Source organism: Leguminivora glycinivorella, chromosome 20 (assembly GCF_023078275.1).
Source record: "Leguminivora glycinivorella isolate SPB_JAAS2020 chromosome 20, LegGlyc_1.1, whole genome shotgun sequence".
Classification (NCBI taxonomy): Eukaryota; Metazoa; Arthropoda; class Insecta; order Lepidoptera; family Tortricidae; genus Leguminivora; species Leguminivora glycinivorella.
The window spans coordinates 6,178,356-6,198,208 of record NC_062990.1 but is presented as its reverse complement, the minus strand read 5'-3'; the positions used below and the strand labels follow the sequence as shown (position 1 = coordinate 6,198,208).

At 38.3% G+C, this 19,853-nt stretch overlaps 1 protein-coding gene across 3 annotated transcripts in view; it reads right to left on the bottom strand.

Annotated features, from left to right (window-relative positions):
• Positions 1 to 19,853, bottom strand: part of LOC125237236 (heterogeneous nuclear ribonucleoprotein L) — a 688,519-nt gene that overhangs the window by 65,028 nt on the left and 603,638 nt on the right. For all 3 annotated transcript variants that reach the window (XM_048144251.1, XM_048144250.1, XM_048144252.1), the window contains exon 5: positions 18,488 to 18,539. In XM_048144251.1, the coding sequence (XP_048000208.1) occupies positions 18,488 to 18,539 (52 nt within the window). The remainder of the gene's footprint in view (positions 1 to 18,487; positions 18,540 to 19,853) is intronic.

The window sequence follows — 19,853 nt, the reverse complement described above, 5'->3', positions numbered from 1 at the left end:
CAATAAAATTCAATGTCGGCTGCTCGCGTGCGGTCCGTTTATTAATGTAGGTAAGAATTTAGAATGGCGGCATTTTCTGAACATCAAAGGAGTGAGCCTTCTGTACTTGTACTATTAAACACCGTGTTTTTTTTGTTTTCCGTTGAATTCGACACGTAGCTATAGCTAGGTTCATTATCAGTAACCACCCTGTATATCACTTTTAGTTAAATTCACACAAAAAAATTTTCACAATTTTCATACATAACAAATGAATTTATTAGTGTGAGAGACCCTTAAGAATAACATTCAAGTTAGTGTCAAGTGATTGACGGCACATGTCAAAACAAATAAGATTAGGAATTGGTAAAGGCTGTCACATACGTGTTCAGTAATTGTCTTTATTTTTTTAATAACTCGATAACCGTACGAGTTAAGAGACTAGTTTCTTAGAGAAACTAATTGTATTTGATCTAAAGAATCTTCCCTTAAAGTTAACGGAATTCAATAAAAACAGGTTGTATTCTGTGCTGATAGACATCACGAAATTTGATAGAAACGGTATATAGTTAGAACAACATACTAATAACTATTGCCAGGATTTTAGTATAAACTTTCAGAACTACAAAAGGCTCCTTAGTTCGGTTTTAATATTTTTTTACAAGAAATTTATTCGCCGGCGCTAGCGAATAATATTCTTATCAGACGCTACCAGAGAGTAGAAGAATAACATTATGAATATTCAATTTGAAAATGCGCAGGGGAAGAAAAATAGACCAACGAAGGTGCGATGTTCAGTCGCCATCTATATCGAAGCGATCGAAATATCTGTATCGAAATATCTGAACACATCTTTATTGTAGTGTGAAATGTTCGTCCTTCGTGTCTTTACGGAAATTTACGAACGTGTCATGCTAGTTCGGTCAACGTTAGTATTTCTTCTACTGAGACTGACTGAAATAATGCCGTGGCTTGCGTGGGCGACGGTCGCGCGATGGTCGCGCGACGGCGATGCGACGCATACGAAGTCAAACCTTATCGATATGGAAGTATGAGACGAGACGGCGACGGTCGCGCGACCGTCGCCCACGCAAGACACGGCGTAACATGTAACGTTCGTGTTTCCGTAAAAAATACGAAGTAATACATTTTTTTTATGGGATAGGAGGCAAACGAGCAGACAGGTCGCCTGATGGTAAGCGATCACTGCCGCCCATGGACATTCGAAACACCAGAAGTGTTGGAGGTACGTTGCCGGCCTTTATGATGGATGTACGCTCTTTTCTTGAAGGTTTGAAGGTCGTATCGGTCGGGAAATACCGCTGGCGACAAGTCATTCCACAGTTTAGCTGTGCGGGGCAGGAAGTTTCTGGAGAAACGCACAGTTTCGATCTCCGTCATCCGATTTCTTTACGTTATTCTTCGGATCTAGTGCGTAAACTACCATACAAATAGTTCTACGGCTATGAAGGATCTTATTTTCACGAATCAGGATCGGATTCGGATCGGATTCGGATGGGACGTAGTGTGGAACCGCTCTAAGTATCATAAAGCAGAAAACTAAAAAAATGCCCGTTGTAAATACGATTTTTACATTTATTTTTAAACAAAATATCTAATAAGAAGCAGCCCGTGTCTCAATATACGAACCGAGACGATTCTATTAGTGCCGAGGCAACCCTTTGGAGCCGTTAACGCAATACGTGCTGTACACTCCGCTACAATATTGCCAATTTTATCCACCTATATACACCATGTTTTTTTTTGTTTTCCATTAAATTTGACACGTAGCTAGGTTCATTACCAGGAACCACCCTGCACTCTTAGTTAAATTCGCAAAAAAAAATTCATCATTTTCATACAGAATAAATGAATTTATTAGTGTGAGAGACCCTTAAGAATAATATTCAAGTTAGTGTCAAGTGATTGACGGCACATGTCAAAACAAATAACATTAGGAATTGGTAAAAGGCTGTCACACACGTGTTCAGCAATTATTTTTATTTTTTTAATAACTCGATAACCGTCAGAGTTAAGACGATAGTTTCTTAGAGAAATTAATTTTATTTCATCTAAAGAATCTTCCCTTAAAGTTAACGAATTCAATAAAAAACAGGGTGTATAAGAAAATAATATCAAAACTGATGGAACAAACTTTTTGTAACATATAAATTATATGTCATGAAATGATTGGCGACCGCGGGCCGGGCCGGGTCGGGCCTACCGCGGTTCGAATCCCGGAAAGGGCGTATATTTGTGCGATGAGCACAGACCGGTCTGGCTCAGTCGGTAGTTACCCTGCCTGCTGAGCCGCGGTCCTGGGTTCGAATCCCGGTAAGGGCATTTATTTGTGTGATGAGCACTGATATTTCTTCCTGAGTCATTGATGTTTTCTATGTATATATAATTATTTGTATATCCATACTAATACATATTATAAATGGGAAAGTGTGTGTGTCTGTTTGTTTGTCCGTCTTTCAGGGAAAAACGGAGCGACAAATTGACATGATTTTTAAGTGGAGATAGTTGAAGGGATGGAGAGTGAAATAGGCTACTTTTTGTTTCTTTCTAACGCGAACGAAGCCGCGGGCAAAAGCTAGTTATTTATATTTATCGTTGTCTGAGTACCTATAACCTATTACATAACCCTTCTTGAGCTTTTCGTGGGACAAGCAGTCAATTTGTGTAAAAACAGAAGTCCTATTTTTTTTCTAGTAATTTTTTGCGTTTTTTTTTCGAGCATGTTTTTTTCTATAAAACCACTACAAAGAAGACCTATAATAATATTTATAACAAATTATACGGCAATAGGGTCGTAAGTTCGAGTCCTGTCGGTAGAAAATTCATTTAATTTGTAATCGTATCAACTGACCTTGTACCGTCAGGGTAATAAATATGGGCACGGACAAAGCGCCAAAATATGTATACGCGATCTTATTGCAACGAGTTAAAGTAGCGTTTATATATATTGACGCTTTGTACGTGTTTAAGATACTGTCTGTGCAGACTTAGAAGGCGGTCAAAGCAAAACGAACCACAACTCAGTTAAATAGATTTAAAAATCCTTTGACAGTTCCTCTTTGGGACAATTTTGTCCTATTCCGTTAGAAATTAAATTGAGTGTTAGTGGTTTAGGAATAGAGACGAAAACTGGTCATTTTTGAAATGCAAAGAGTTTATTTATGAATATTTCAGTAAGCCGACTATGGCGTGTTTTTTTTTCGTTACGCTCACCGAACCTGAATTTTATTTATTTTACAAGCCCAATATTTCAACCGGTATTCTAAATAAGTTCTACAACCTTCAAATAATATTCTGTAGCGAGTCTACACATTTGCTACGCCGTAGCAAAGACATGTAACTCCGTATAGACGGATAAGGTCTGGTACGGTGGCCTAGATGGCATTACACCTTTGGGGGTCGTATCCATACTAATATTATATAAATGGGAAAGTAAGTGTCTTTTTGTTTGTCCGTCTTTCAAGAGAAAACGGAGCGACGTGATTTTTTTAATGGAGATAGTTGAAGGGATGGAGAGTGACAGACTACTTTTTGTCTCTTTCTAACGCGAGCGAGCGAAGGGCAAAAGCTAGTATAGAATAAAAATAAATCATGTATATTCTCTATTTTAATTATATATATCAAAGCTAAAACTGTACTCGTTAGGTCGATACGAACTTCTAAATTGATTCAATTTGATAATACATACATATAATCTCGCCTGTATTTCTATAAAGGGGTAGGCAGAACACATGAAACTACTCATGTTTCAGTGTCACTCTTTGAAATTAAGGGGTTGAAAGAAAGGCCTTTAAAAACTTGAAATAACATCACCGACATATTTATTAATGGCATATTCCTGTTTAAGGTCTAAAAAACAACGCAAAATCAAACATTATCAAACCAACCGTTTTTCAAGAATCCAAGCCAATTTCACGGCTTAAACAGCCTTTTGTATCATTATGCCAATGTATTTACCGCTTTTTACGAAACAAACCGACTCGAGCATTCAGAGGCAAACTGTGTATGCTCGAGGCGTGATATCTGGCGCCAGAGAGAACCGACCCATTACAACAAGAATAAAAGTCTAAGCGACATTCAATTTCCACCAGAGAAATTAAAATTTGCCACCTCTAACATTTTCGTTACCCTTTAGTACTTAGTACGTTGCTCCTGGAAAGTGATGTATGAAAATTTTGGCATAATTAATGGAAGATTTTTTTTTAATTGGGATATGTACATTATAGGCCGAAGTTATTTTTCATCAACCCTCCCTACCCCTCCCCCTCTGCGTCACCCCTTTACCCTCCCTTAAAGAGCCCAAAATGCGGTTCAATCCAAACTAATATTTTTGATAAAAATATATGTAATAGAGTATAAAATCGCGATTATTATATGAAAATATAGTAGGTGTCGCCAACTCGTATGTGGTAAAAAAAAAATTTAAAACATAAATTAAAAAAAAAATGTACTTAACAAAAAGTCAGGAAGTTCATTTTTTTTTAATTGATGTATCCCTAATATATCTATAAAATATCCAAAGAACAAGTTAATCGGATACGTGGTTTTAAAGAAAAAAATAAAAAACAAAATTTCTTTTTTTTAATTTTTTTCATAAACAGAAATAGTTTGAGGCATAATATCCAGTAGTAGTACATGTAGTAATAATACGAATAATCCTGCATATCAATATTTCATATTTAGCCAGGGGCGATTTTACCATGGCAGTCCGGCCAGGCCCTTTATCGACTCGTAATTTACTCTGCACACACAGCCAGATACTTGGCACCAGGAAACATATATCAATTACAACAAAAAATGTAAAAATAAATAATAGTCAAAGAAGAATTTAACCTTATATATTAGTCAATCGCAAGAGTTTGTGACACACTATCAGAAGTAAAAAGTGACAGTGCTGAACAACTCCCTCCCTTTACACGAGCGTTTATTCATCTCAAGAAAAGGCTATTCAAGTGTTCACTCTAACAACAGATAAACACGTCGAACTAAACACATGGTTAGCGGAAGAAGAGTTTATCATATCGCTTCAGTTCATATTCATTTGTTCAAGTTGATAATCGCTTTGTTTTCTTTTAACAAATTGTCATTATCTCGAACGCGATATAGTACATTACGATACAAGTGCGTAAAAAAGGAAGTTCGAAACGAGTGGCGATAGATTAAAACACGACCGTAGGGAGTGTTTTAAATACACGAGTTCCGAATTTCCTTTTCGCACGTGTATCGTACGACGTTTTTCAGTACAGATGAGCCTCCGAAGTTTCGACCTGGCATATAATGAACCACTTCTCGCACTAGTGCGTAAAAAAACACCATCTGTACTGAAAAATCGTGTTTTAATCTATCGCCACTCGTTTCGAACTTCCTTTTTTACGCACTTGTATCGTAATGTACTATTTCGCTCTCAACTCCCTTCGGTCGTGTTTTAATTTATCGCCACTCGTTTCGAACTTCCTTTTTTACGCACTTGTATCGTAATGTACTATTTTTTGGTCATGCTGTATGTCCTATGTAGTTCTTATAATTTGTAATGTTTTTGTGCTAAAACGACCGTTTTTCTTTCTTGTAATTGGGCTGCACTCTCTAACCATACGTCGAACTGTTCCGATTGCACATGTTAAGCGGAAACAAGAGTTTGTCATATCGCTTCAGTTAATGCCGGCTCCGTTCGCTCGGGGGCGAGTTGTTACAGGCTTTTATTTAACTTGCCTGTTTTCCCACAGAAGCCTTATTGAGCTTACCGTGGTGCAGTCAATTTGTCTGAGGGCCTTGAACGTTATTAAATACTAAAAATATTGTCTTTATTATTTCTTGTGTAAATTTTGGGAAAAGGCACGAAAATACAGCTAAGCGAAGTATATTATAGCCGGTAGGCCATCATAACCCTTATTAACCCCCGACGCAAAAACGACGGGGTGTTATAAGTTTGACGTTTCTGTTTGTCTGTCTGTCTGTTTGTCTGTCTGTCTGTTTGTCTGTCTGTGTGTGTGTCTGTCTGTGGCATCGTAGCTCCCGCGAACGGATGAACCGATTTAGATTTAGTTTTTTTTTTGTCTGAAAGCTGAGTTAGTCGGGAGTGATCTTAGCCATGTTTCATGAAAATCGGTCTACTATGTCGCAGTCGGGGGTTTTTTCGAAATTTTAATTTTGTGGTTAGGTTATTTTAATATGAAACTGTTGATTAGTTGGATTAGATAACTAATATTCATTGGTGAGATGTGTCAAAGTCTAATAAATAATGTAATCTTGCCAAAAGTTTCATTTTTGATGACTTTTTGAATAAGCAAATAAAAGAAAAGTATCTAATACATTTTCTAGACGACTTAGATAAAAATAAAAGGGTCGGCTGCTCTCCTAAATGATCCAAATATCCTGAAACGCTATCTAAACTCACTTTTCTAGATTAGATTTTTGTTACAGACATTTTTTTAACCCCCGACGCAAAAACGACGGGGTGTTATAAGTTTTACGTTTGTCTGTCTGTCTATCTTTGTGTGTGTCTGTCTGTCTATGGCATCGTAGCTCTCGCAACGGATGAAACGATTTAGATTTTTTTTTTGTTTGACAGCGGGAGTGTTCTTAGCCATGTTTCATGAAAATTCGGTCAAAAGCGACACTTTTGACACTGACTAAACCGATATAAAGCCTGTTCAGAAATATATGACTACGCGCCATGTTGCGGAATTTTATTAGAACTATTTTCTTCATACTAAACTGAACTGTCACTCCATACATCAGAATAAAAGCGCCCTCCTGACAATAGTCATATCGTCACTACTTTTAAAAAATCTCGTATCTCACGTTGCTCCTCAAAGTTAAAACGCAGTAAGTCTATATGCATTCCATACATACTTGTTACATTTTTATTTTAATTGACAGAAGAAGATACAAGTTTTTTTCAAAGTAGTGACGACATATTTCTGGTCAAGTGTACACTGTTTCGAGATAGTGATTTAAACGATAAAAAAAAATTACAAAACCGCCGACACTCCTGACTATTCAGCTTTAAAAAAAAACTAAATTTAAATCGGTTCATCCGTTATTTATGATGCCACAGATAGACACACACACAGACAGACAGACAGCGTTTAAACTGTGAAGTTGAGCTGATTTAACGACTTTTATTAAAATAAGTAGGTATACATATGTATGCCTTTTCATTTCATCGGTACCGTCCATTCATTTGTGTCATTTAGACTATGCAAGACGAAACGGATCAATTTCATAAGAAAATACTCAAAACGTGATTCACTAAACAACAGCAAATCAGGATATTCAAAATTACGTTTCAATAGCACCATTTACTTGCTCCAATGACATCCCGTCAAAACAGTGGCACCCCGTGAAAAAACCCCCTAATGGACGGAAACCCCCCTAAACCGAGGAAATTGCACGGGGTTGCTGTGCGAAAAGGTCGCCAGGTTGACTAAGTGAAACCAGTTTAGTGGGGAACGTTTTTATTCGACGAAAACCTTTTTAAACCCCGAGGCAAAAACGACGGGGTGTTATAAGTTTGACGTGTCTGCCTGTCTGTTTGTGTGTGTGTCTGTCTGTGGCATCGTAGCTATCGAACGGATGACCCGATTTAGATTAAGTTTTTTTGTTTGAAAGCTGAATTAGTCGGGAGTGTTCTAATTAGCCATGTTTTATGAAAATCGGTCCACTCTGTCGCGGTGGGGTTTTTTTCAAATATGCCACAAGAGAGACAGACTACGTTCGGCTAGACCGGCAGAAATGAAATGGTTCTACTAGGTTATACCACAGAATATATAATAGTACAAGTACAGAAGGCCCACTGCTTTGTTGTTCACGAAATGCCGCTTTTTTAATGCCTACAAAATTCTAACAAAGAAACGAGCCGCACGTGCGCAGCGTCGGACGATAGGGTTGCCTATAGATTAAAACGAATTAATATGTGCAAAAAATGTAATACTATTATATTCATGTCTTGGGTACTTTCTAGGTATATATACAGTATTTATATATTTTTGTTTGTCCCAACATCACAAGCCTTATTGAACTTTTCCGTGGGACTCAATCAATAGTAGATCTATGTAAAAGTGTGCTATTTTATTCATGATGTCTATTTAACTAAGCTTTATAAGTCATTCCACACGCGGACACCGCATATGAAACTTAAAAAAAACTCGCGACGTAAAGTAACAATTAGAATGTGCGAACGTGCGTTCCATGAGAATGCGCGCCACCCCTGAGTAGGCCGCGAACTCGCGGCCGCCGGCATGTGCTTGTAGCGCGGCGATAGGATCGCGGAGTGAGCCGCCCCTGGTTATACTGGTGAAGAATTGATACTAAAACATATTTCGTGAATCAACTGGGTACCCCCTGGCCTTTCCGTAGGTAGGTAGTATGAAAATTGCCACCTCATTCTAAACGGTCGCATAATGTCACTGAGGCCAGGGGTTTTTAATAACTCATTTATTTATTTATTTATTTCATTGGTTCACCAACAGTTATTTACACTAAAAAGTGATGTTATACATTGAAAGAAGTATTTTTCTAAGTGTAATAACCACTTATAGGTAAACACCACATGCTTAAGAGAAATATAAATTAAGTACCTACTTAAATACAATTTAAACAAGCTAAATTTTAAGCCAATAACACTGAAATTGAGAATTTAAAATTGCGAGTCAAAGATGGTCAAAGGAATAAATGTAAATAATTTGTCAAAAAACTTCCATATATATTATAATGTTTTAGGAAACATTTAAATTCGCAATAGCGGTAACCTATGAAACAGGAATAACACTTTTGCAACGGGCACAACAGATTTTATATGACTATTTCATAAATAATGACATTAAAATACGACCGTTAAGAACATCTGACGAGTGCTCTTAATAGCCTCCATTATGCAACATTGCAATCACATACATTATCAAAACTAAGTGTAAAGCCGAGTGGACGCTCAGAGCGGAGCGGGCGAGCGTGCGTCCACCGTGTGACAGCGTCGACTCAGGACACTTGTATGAGCTTCAATTGTTTGATATGCCCGCCCCCGCCTTACACAAAGCAACAAGGACGAAAAGATGAAATACTAAATACTATAAAGTGAATGAAAGAGTACGCGAGTGCATGACAAACAAACAAACAGGCCGTTGTTTACCGTAGCTATTGCAGCGTTCACTCAACAATACTGTTGCAACTGTAAACATATCCATTTTTGTTGTTTTAATTGTTTGTTATTTCAATGTACAGATAGATATTAGAGTTATGAAATGGACAAGTTGTCCTAGATCGTTCCTACTGCTATAAAAAATGTAACCTAGGATGTTTATAAAAAGAAAATTGCATTATACAGGGTGGCCAAATATTATGTTGGCAAAGAATAGGAAATGTTGAAATAAACCGAAATATCAAAGTTACCGAAAATATTTTTTGGGCCTATCTATCCATACTAATCCATACTAATATTATACATGGAAAAGTATGTGTGTCTGTTTGTTTGTCCGTCTTTCACGGCAAAATGGAGCGACGAAATGACGTGATTTTGTAAATGGAGATAGTTGAAATGAAAGGGTGGAGTGACATAGGCTATTTTTTGTCTCTTTCCAACGTGAGCGAAGCCGCAGGAAAAAGCTAGTATTGTATATTCACCATGGATATTTCAACAGCATTCATGTACATTTCCCAAGGTTTGCAATGTAGACCAATTGTCTAAAGATATTTTTTCCAGATTCATAAGCTCGATACGTTTCATCCTACTTACCCAAATCCACTCAACTTAAAACTATAAATTATAGTTTGTAATCAATCTTAAAACCCTAGCCCGTTTATTGATTACAAAAAAATTGGTTATTTTACAAGCTAACCTGTAATAAGTTAGACGAAAGTCATACTAGAGGTGCACATTAATTTTTTGTTCTAATATTTGCGTTTGTACTTCAAAGCCAAAAGAGGATATTTTGAAGACGATTTGATTTATTTGGTCAAAAAATATTAAGGTTTAACATTTTAATTGTAGGACAATCATTCGTGTGAGGACAAAAAAATAATTATACAAACTCTTGTCAACGTATTTTTGGGCCACCCTGTATCTAACGTGAGCTTGTTATTCTCAAACTTTTCAACTTACGTCCTCTCCAACGTTTTGTCAACTTACGTCCCTCCAAATCAATGTTAAGAATCTGGCCAAAAAATGTTTACAAATGTAATATTGAAACTCTAAAATCTTTTCTAATTTCGCGTGTCTCTTCTTCGGCTAAAAAACAACGGTATCCGCGAAGTTATGATTTACCTTTCTGCGCGATGGCTGGCTTCCAAGGAGACTTGGCTACGGTAACTTGCGGTAGGTTGTTAGACAAGACGTTGCAAACGAAGGGTTCTTTATTTAGATTGATTCATTAAAGCGAGCCCATAGGGATTTAACGACACTTTCATGTACTAGTATGTATATAAACTATGTAAACAGTCAGATGTACCACTACTTGGTCAACTTAACACACGAAAATGTTGATGAATTAAATCATATTTTCATTCACTCATTCCTGTCAGCGCTTATGAATCGACACGTAAGTGGTTAATAATTGGTTAGAAATTTAATTCTGTACCTACATACAAGTTTTTAGTTTATACATGGGACGCGAGAATTTGAACGCCGCCTGTGTGCGTTGGAGCTCTTGAGCGGTCAGATCGCGGAACTCTGACAGAACGCAGACCGCTCTCTGTCTGCGCACGCTCTTAACCACAACCTTATGGCCACTTATCGGAGAAATAGTGAAAGTGCCGCCCACCTCTCAGTTACCTCACAGTTACCGTCTATCAAAAACGCGAACAGTCGACCTGTCATATTTCACTCATACAAGCATACTACGCGTTCACCTACACGAGCTTAGAATGTGTGCTAGGAACGTGATTTAACCTTGTTTTTATATTAAATAATTAATCCAATAATTAATATTATATTTCAATTTTGTCATTATTATGCCGCATAATGTATGTATACAAATGCTACGTTGATTATAACTGTAAGGCAATATTTGAAAAGGTTTGCGATGAAATCTAATACTAATAGCCGATAAAATATAGACCGAAGGTTTTCTTACAATCTCACTACGGAATTCTCCTCCAAATATTTTCCAAGCCGATTTTATGACCCCACGACAATAAATTCAGTTCAATTGTTTGGACACATTTGGCTATACATTGGATATATCGCCATAATGTCGTCGGAGAAATAGTGATAGTTAGTTTTGTGATGTAGTAACGAGTATCTAAAGATCATTTTGATCCAAATGATGGTAATTTAGTACGGATAAGTGGCATTGGCATGGCACAAAATAAATAAAGCAATGGCACGTTAACGAATCATAAAAATTTACGTAGTATTTTTTGTATCTTTAATGTACATTCTGATCCAAAAACATGAATTTTTTTTAGTATGACGTAAACGTTTCGGCAATCCTCATTTTGTATGGAAGTTTTAACGCAACAAGCAGGACGTTTTGTTTGTTTGTATGAAAGTATCTAAACGAATTCATACAAACGAAATTTACACTAGGAGCTCTTCGCCATTCGATGTAAACTAGGCCTTCATATGATTTGCGCGATTTCCTTACAATGATTTCTTCCATCGAAAAGCGACTGTATATTTCATACCTAAAAACATGGATCTTGTATCTACGGTTTGAACCTACAACCTTCAGATTGAAAATCGCACGCCCTAACCGCTAGGCTACCAGCGCTCCGTCACAGACCTATTAAAACAATTCCAAATTCATAACGCGTCCACGTCGACATAATTTGGCAACATTAAGAAGCTGAAGTCTTAAGCTTAAAGCTCTTCGGGGATTCTCGAGGCCTTTTTCGAGAGCTTTCTGGAATTATTCCAAACTGCACAGTCAAAATATACAGTACAAGTATACTCGTCCATCGCTTTGATCGAGGAGCGATTGAGCATCTTGTCAATAGCTACTAGCGCTGCCCATAAACTTACAGTAAATTAAATCGTTAGAAAAAAAGACATATTATTACGAAGAATACGAAGTGATCAATTCTAAACTTGCATTTCATAAAGGGGCTGTTGTAGGGGGAATCCGCTATGAAACGGACGGGTTATGAAACGGACACTATCGGTATCTTTAAAAAATCGCAGAGAACATGTTCCTGTCTTATGGTTATTGGCAACGCTGATGACCATAGATAGGTAAGTTCACAATAATGACAGATCCCGGCGGTCATTACTTAGTTCACTATTTCGCACATTGTAGAACCGCGCGAGTTTAGTAAAAAATGTCGTATATTTGCAAACTGCTTCCATAAAATCTTAAACTACAATTGTAATGGTTGTACGTAGTTGCGATATATTCTCAAGAAAATACGGTATGGTGAGACATAATCTTATCAATAAGTCTTTAAAGTTTCATGGCGGGTCTCCCCTATTGGTAATAGTAGTTATTTTATTTCAAGTCAAAATACTGTCACAATATGTACACTACACCATCGGGAGTTCGCGAGTAGGTAATACAGCCGTTATTGGGCCCATAACCATTCGTATGTTATCGTTATAGGTTTTCTTCCAGTTCCTAGACTTGTCTTTGTGTAAGAATTTCAGATAAAATTTTGTTACATTTTAGAGATAAGTGGATCTCGAAGGATTATACTTCAGCTGGTAAATTTAAAACTGTTCGACTTTAACCGCTTGCCTAATCGATTGACTATATTATCTCGTGTTAATAATTAAGTTTTTTTTACGACTCAATTATGAAATTTACCGTATTCAAATGTGGAAAAATAAGTAAAGTAAGTTTACAGTTTTGAGTTCTCACTACATATGAGTAGGTATAATAAGTAACTAGATTTGCGACTTGCTTGAAGTTTCATTGTTATTAAACTTTAATTATTACAGAAAATGAATGACACAGCTCGCATTAAAGTTGTCATGTTATAAATGTATGAAGCATTCTAAGCCCGCTCCTCTCATACGCTAGTGAAATTAGTAACCATGTAATAAGCTAATTTTAATAGCAAAAAGTGCTTAGTGTTTAGTGACTTCCTTCAACCGCAGATTTTATAAGATTTCGACTCACTAATTCGCTTTCCCAATCAAGAACACAATCCGCATATCCAACATGCAAATGCAGAAGACAGCATAACCAAATTGCCGCACTAACCAAATTCTTTTCGAAAAATCCCCGATGCATTCGGAATTCAAATGAATTATTACTTACTCCCAAGAATGCATATCTGTGCCAATGTACAGAGATCCCTTCCTATACACAGGGTGACTTGGGAGAAGCGTACACATTTAGTTAAAAGCAACTGTTTCGTACCACTGATATTTGGGCCATTTTTTTCAAAGTTGGCCACCCCACTTTTCTTGTAACATGGGTATTTTTTATGCGATTCATACTCAGGATCGCGAGGTCTTTCGATCCTGATAGGAGAAAAAAAAATTCCAAGATTTCCATACATTTTTCAGGCCTTCCGTTCCGTTACCGTCATACAAAATGTATGAAAAAATGGTAACGGAATGGGAAAAAACCTTGGGACACTATTTTTCTCCTATTAGGATTGAATTAGCTCGCGATTCTGAGTGGAAAGCACATAAAAAATTACAAATTAAAAAAAAAAGTGGGGTGGACAACTTTGAAAAAAATGGCCCATTTAAGACTTTTTTTTTTAATAGCCTATATTGTTTCCCACTGCTGGGCAAAGGCCTCTCCTGTTTTCCGCCACTCGTCACGGCTCTTTGCATGCTCCCGCCAATCGCCACAAAATGAGTCCAGGTCTTTCCGTCATCTCATTTTTGGCCAACGGTAATTTATTTCTTCCCATGTAAATAAATGTTTAACATATGATATGAATGCGTGCGTAGCCGAATGCACAAACGCTCACGAAACGAAACGCTCGTAGATATCTATCCAACTACAAAGGGATGTGAAGTACGGGCACCTGCCAAGGAAAATACTTCCCGCACCAATGTGGATGAAGAGGGCTTCACATTGGTGGAAAAGAAGAGCAAGGCGCGCAGAGCGGCTCGCAAGACTATGTGTGGCTCTGCGGAACCGGTGAATTCTGGTCTACGGATTGCCACACCGAGTAGGGCGCTCTACGTGTCTCGCCTGCATTACTCCGCCGTGGCTGACGAGGTGGTGGACTACGTTCGTCGGAAGACTGGCTACACGCTGAGGGTGCAACAGCTGCAGTCGCGTCACTACGTGCACTTCAGCTCGTTCGTTGTGCGCGTGCCGCGGCCGCTGCAGGACACCATCGCGAGCGCAGACTTCTGGCCGAAAGGTGTGGTTTTTCGGCGGTTCCGGGGCAACCTGCCAAATCCCACACCGGGGAAAACGACGCAACGGAGCCACGCTGTGACGTCATCGCCCAAATCAATTGTTTAATTTTATTTTTAATTTTGTTCTATTTATTTTCTCTCTTTTTTGTTAAAATCTAAGTTTCGTGACGCATTGGTTTTACTGTAATGTCATGTAAACATGTTTTTACTAATAAATAATAAATAAATAAATAAATAAATCTCTATCGCTCGGTATTGGCGGGACAGAGCCAGACTACCTAGACTAGTTTCGTTTTTGTTTCGCGACGTAGAAATGCCATTCGGCTACGGGGCCAGGTGCCATAAGCAGTTTGTGCCATTCGGGTACGTACCCTGGTCTCTTCAAACGTTTCATTCACAGTCAGGTAGCCACAAATAAGAACAAGAGAGATATATTATGGGTTACAATATCATCATAACAGCCTAATCATCATATCACCGTCATCATTTTCTTCAGTCGTTTCCTTAATGCTGATGATCGTGACATCATGTCATTCTGTTGAAAACTAGGTCCATAAGAATCTGTTCCTCGCCAAGCGCATGGCCTCGTGCAGTTTTAATTGCATGGGTGCTGTAATTTGAACAAACCATCTTGGGGAAGAGGCATGAGGTCTCGTGCCTTCAACTTTTCCCGTCAATCTCTCCAGGCTATCTGGCAGGCGACGTGAGATGTGACCCAAATAACTAAATTAGGTCCTGACAAATTATTGACAGCCGGCGCTTTATGTGTAGCTAATCATCAGCTACTGCTCAAACAAGACCCATTTCAAGTAAAGTTGTAATGTAATGCCGTCCGCCGAACCAGCCAACGCCAACGGTTTTCATCCGCTTGTTAAAAAAATGGTGGAGAAGCTGGGATTGTTACAAAAGTGGGGGGTCCAGCTAAAGTGGTTGGCAGATAACTGATTTATATTCCGTGTCCAGTGTGAAAAAGTGCAAATTTATGCAAAGTGCATCAACGTTCGGCACTTAGCTGGTTTTCATTTGGCTGGTCGGCTTTTGTGCTTAATAGCACGGAAATTATGGTTTTCTTGAATTACTATTTGAGGTGAGAATTGATAGAATTAAAAAAAAACTCATAAAATATACTAGACAAATGATTTAGTTGCCTGTGTGGTGACGGATTAAGAATTTCATCACCCCTTTTCTTCCCGTGGGTGTCGTAGAAGGCGACTATGGGATATGGGTTGAATTGTGGCGTAGGCGAGAGGCTGGCAGCCTGTCACTGCAATGTCACAGTTTCGTTTTCTTTCAACCCCTTATATGCCAAGAGTGGCACTGAAGCTTAAGTAGTTTCATGTGCTCTGCCTACCCTTTTATGGGATACAGGCGTGATCGTATGTATGTAAATGATTTAGTGTAGGTTGGCATTGGCCCATTGGTATCAATATACTAGTGAAACCTTTACAAAACTTGAGACTCCGGTACCAAATTTTGTACGAGTGATTTTACCAAATTCCAAGTCAGCTCAAGTCTTGTCCTGAACTTTGCAATTTCTTTAAAATTTTCTTAAAACTCAACAAGAAAAATGTATAATAACATTAATAAACGGCCATATAAAAACTTCACCAACATTTTTATTCCCAACAAGCACCATCAAATAAGCGCACCGGCAATCCAAATTGCCGGCCCGGCCCGCAAACCTCGTTATGCGTATTCAGCCCGCCATTAACTCCTCAAAGACAGGAGGCAATCTCGAGATTTGCAATTTCCTTACGATGAAAGGAACGGAGGAATTATAGGGATTTTTCTTTGAGTTAGTATTGTAGCTGTTTATAATTATGTTATTTTGAGACTTGGAAAAGGCTGACATTAGGCTTTGAGGTCCCATAAGGATCTCCTCAAACCTGTCGCACGGAATCGGCTTCAGTCGCTCGTTAAGTAGTATGAAATGCGAACGCATGCGTTCAGCTTTCCGACGTATAAAGTCTCCGCCACACATAAAGCGTTTTGATAGAGTAGCGTTAGCGGAGCGTCAGCGGAGCGCAATGATAGCGGTGCGCCGGCGGAACGCTGGCGTTCCGCTCACAATTCCCGCCGACGTCCGCTGGGCGCAACGCCAGCGTTCGTCCGGCGCACCGCTATCGTTGCGCTCTGCTAATGCTCCGCTACCGCTCCGCCTACGCTACCAAAACGCGCATGTGTGGTCGAGCTTTAAGCGTCATACTAACGAGCGATTTTTGGCCGGCTAGAGCCGATTGAGCGTCCATAAGTTAGCTAAGACTGTAACTCTCTCTAGATATCTATCGTATTCCTGAAAAGTATGGTATGGTATCGTAAGGCAGCGTTCCCACTTAAGCGTCGCGTGTTTCGGGGCGCGCAACGGACGTCTCCGCCACGCCACCGGAATGTAATTCAAAAAACGTCTCCTCAGTACATTTTGTATAGGAAGGACGTAAGACGCGCCCCAAGCGGCGTGGCGGCGGCGTGGCGCGCGCTGTTTTTTGAATTACATTCAGGCGGCGTGGCGCGGACGTCCGTTCCGCACCTCAGGACATGCGTCTCTTAGATGTGGCCGGTCCCTAAGGTGTCGTTAATATTTAAACTCCTGACACATAATACGTATATATTGTCTTCTATGTAATTAAGTCTAAATATTTCGCAAAAATGTAACATTATAAAATGTCAAAAACTTTTTTAATGTCCCATTCTTTAAACATAAAACATAAGCACATTTTAAACACAAAACCACCGCACTTTTTAACTGTAAAGTTACACAAAAAAGTTAAAATGTCCTCTCAAACGGGCCCAGTGGTATAAATAACAGTTATATTAAAATTCCAGAAGGGAACGAAAATATTTCAAGTGCTTACAAAAAGCCATGTTTTTGTGGGAAAGCTCCACGTCTAGGGCGGAAGTTTTTTGTGTGCTAGCTTGGCGAATTGCTGCTGATATAAGCAATAATATTTCTTTTTAGGGTTCCGTAGTTAACTAGGAACCCTTATAGTTTCGCCATGTCTGTCCATCCGTCCGTTCGCGGCTAATCTATATATTAAAAGCTGTACAATAAATACCTAAATTACCTAATACCTAAATATATTGATTTAGACTAACACGATTTGCACTCATAATTTTAGACCAAAACGGGACTTAATCGCCCGATAATTGAGTCTACCCGTGACCACGAACATAATGTGATGTTCGAAACGTCGGGCCAAATATAAATGTAAGTGTTTACGCGATTAAGTCCCGTTTTGTTCTAATACCTAAATGTTTCAGAAATTATGTCAAAGAAAAAAAAGTGTTACATATTGTGGACATTGTGGTAGTAAATGACATTGTAGAGTATAACATGTCCTTATTCTTAATTATCATGCATCTCAGACTCTAGATGCTTAAATTGGCCCGTATGAAGTAACTATTTAGTATTATATTTGATTTCATAGGGTAAACATAAATTAGAGACTCTCAGGTGGCTAAAAAACTAAGGGCCGGTTGCATCAAACCGTCTGTCACCGTTAAAGCGTTCGTTAAATTTGATTGTATGGTAAGTTTCATAGACGTCTGCTGCGTGACGATGATGTGTCTGTCAAATGTGGTTGATGCAATTGACCCTAAAAGTGAACCGATACCTAAATCAATAGCAACTGACAACAGTGATTAAATGTTTACCCTCATCATCATCATTATTAAGAGGGCCTCACCCTCTGTCGTTGCAGCATTTTCCAATCGTGCCTATTCTCGGCCTTCGTCTTGACTTCTTGGTATGTGTGGCTACAGCACCATTCCTTAACCCTAAGCAATTACCCTAAGCAATTAAATTAATTGTTCTTGCGAAAAGTTGTGACAAGCGATATCAGGCGGTCTAGCACAACTTGCACTCTCGCGCGCGAGTCCATACATCAAAAGCGTATTCAAGTATGATACGCAAGTTGTGCTAAGCCGCCTGGTATTTACAACAGCCCCTCTAGCACAAATTGCCTTGTCGCGCGCGAGTCCATACTCAAAGTCGCGCTTGATGGACTCGCGCGCGACAATACAAGTTGTGCTAAAGGGTCAGGTGATAATTTTATGCTATCAAAAATAGAAATATTATTTTGTGAGAAAAAAATATTTTTATTGATAATTTATAACCAGGAACCTTTCTTTACCTGGCCATATTTTTTTCATTACATCATGGCATTGACCACTTGTCGCAAAAACACAACAATAGTATAACATATAAAAAGTTAGTGTAATAAAAAAACTCACATGTGTAATCCCAACTGTCCTGGTCGTTTTTGAACACGTTCAATCTTTCGGGCTGTAACAAACGAAATAATTATTCATAATTAGTTTAAATGTGGTTATAATGTCAATATATTCGCTACGGATATTAAAGGAAGTTCTAAACAGTTGGAAAGTGGAATAAAAGTTGCTTTTGCGTGCGAAGGAGGGTTGATAGCGCGCTGTCTACGCAACTTTGATATCCACCCGCCTTCGTCAGTTTTCCGTGATCATGATGATCGGAAGCTCGACAAAAATCAAAAAGGTAATCACTATATCCCGGTCAATATAAGTCAAGTGGAATAAACCCCATTTGCAATGTAATGTCCACAAAAGATCACAGGTTTAGAACACTCAAAAATCTCAAAATCTCCACATAAAAAATAAACAACAACACTCAAAAACCCATTTAACTCTATACTTCCATACTCAAAGTAGTTTTATATTTTAAACTGCCAAACTTAAAGGAGTAGAATAAATATTTTACAAACTTCGAATCCCTTACATTATACGCAGGAAACTACTGCCAAAGCCTTTTAGTATCGAAACAAACACAGACATACATCACTTTAGACTAAACAAGTGCTGCGAACTTTTTAGAGAATGCATTGAAGCAAAACAGAATGTATATCATTCGAATAAGGAAGACAGCGATACGATATATTAAATGGTAGGGAAATGATCATCTCTGTGACAGTTTATTCAATTCACTTTTGAAAGTATTTAAATTATTTTTAAATATTGAAGTAATCGAATTTTCTTCAATCGATACATTAAATAATAGAATGTTGAACACACATAAGTACGAAAAAATTATCCATAAACATTTGATCACCGTTGGCTACGTTTAGGACAGTAAGCATTTACACGTTTTAAGGAAACTAATGCTAATCCTCAAAATATGCTTTTAATTTCGTCATGTATAAAATAAAATAACTTTAATTATAACCTAACCACAAAATTAAAATTTTGAAAAAACTCCCGACCACGACATAGTGGACCGATTTTCGTGAAAGCTTTCAAACAAAAAAAAGCTATATCTAAATCGGTTCATCCGTTCGGGAGCTACGTTGCCACAGACAAACACACACACACAAACAGATAGACAGACATGTCAAACTTATAACATCCCGTCGTTTTTGCCTCGGGGTTTTAAAACGCATTTTAACGCACGTGTAACGAACAACGATGCATCATAAAGTTTGGATTCATGATGACTATGATTGAGCGCTTAACTGCGTAACTTAAAGTCGCCAATTAGTGTGCCTTTCCACCAGAGATGCACTACGTTACGTTGCTATGGATGCAACTGCTACATATGATCCACCAATCAGCTTAGTCGAACCCGTTC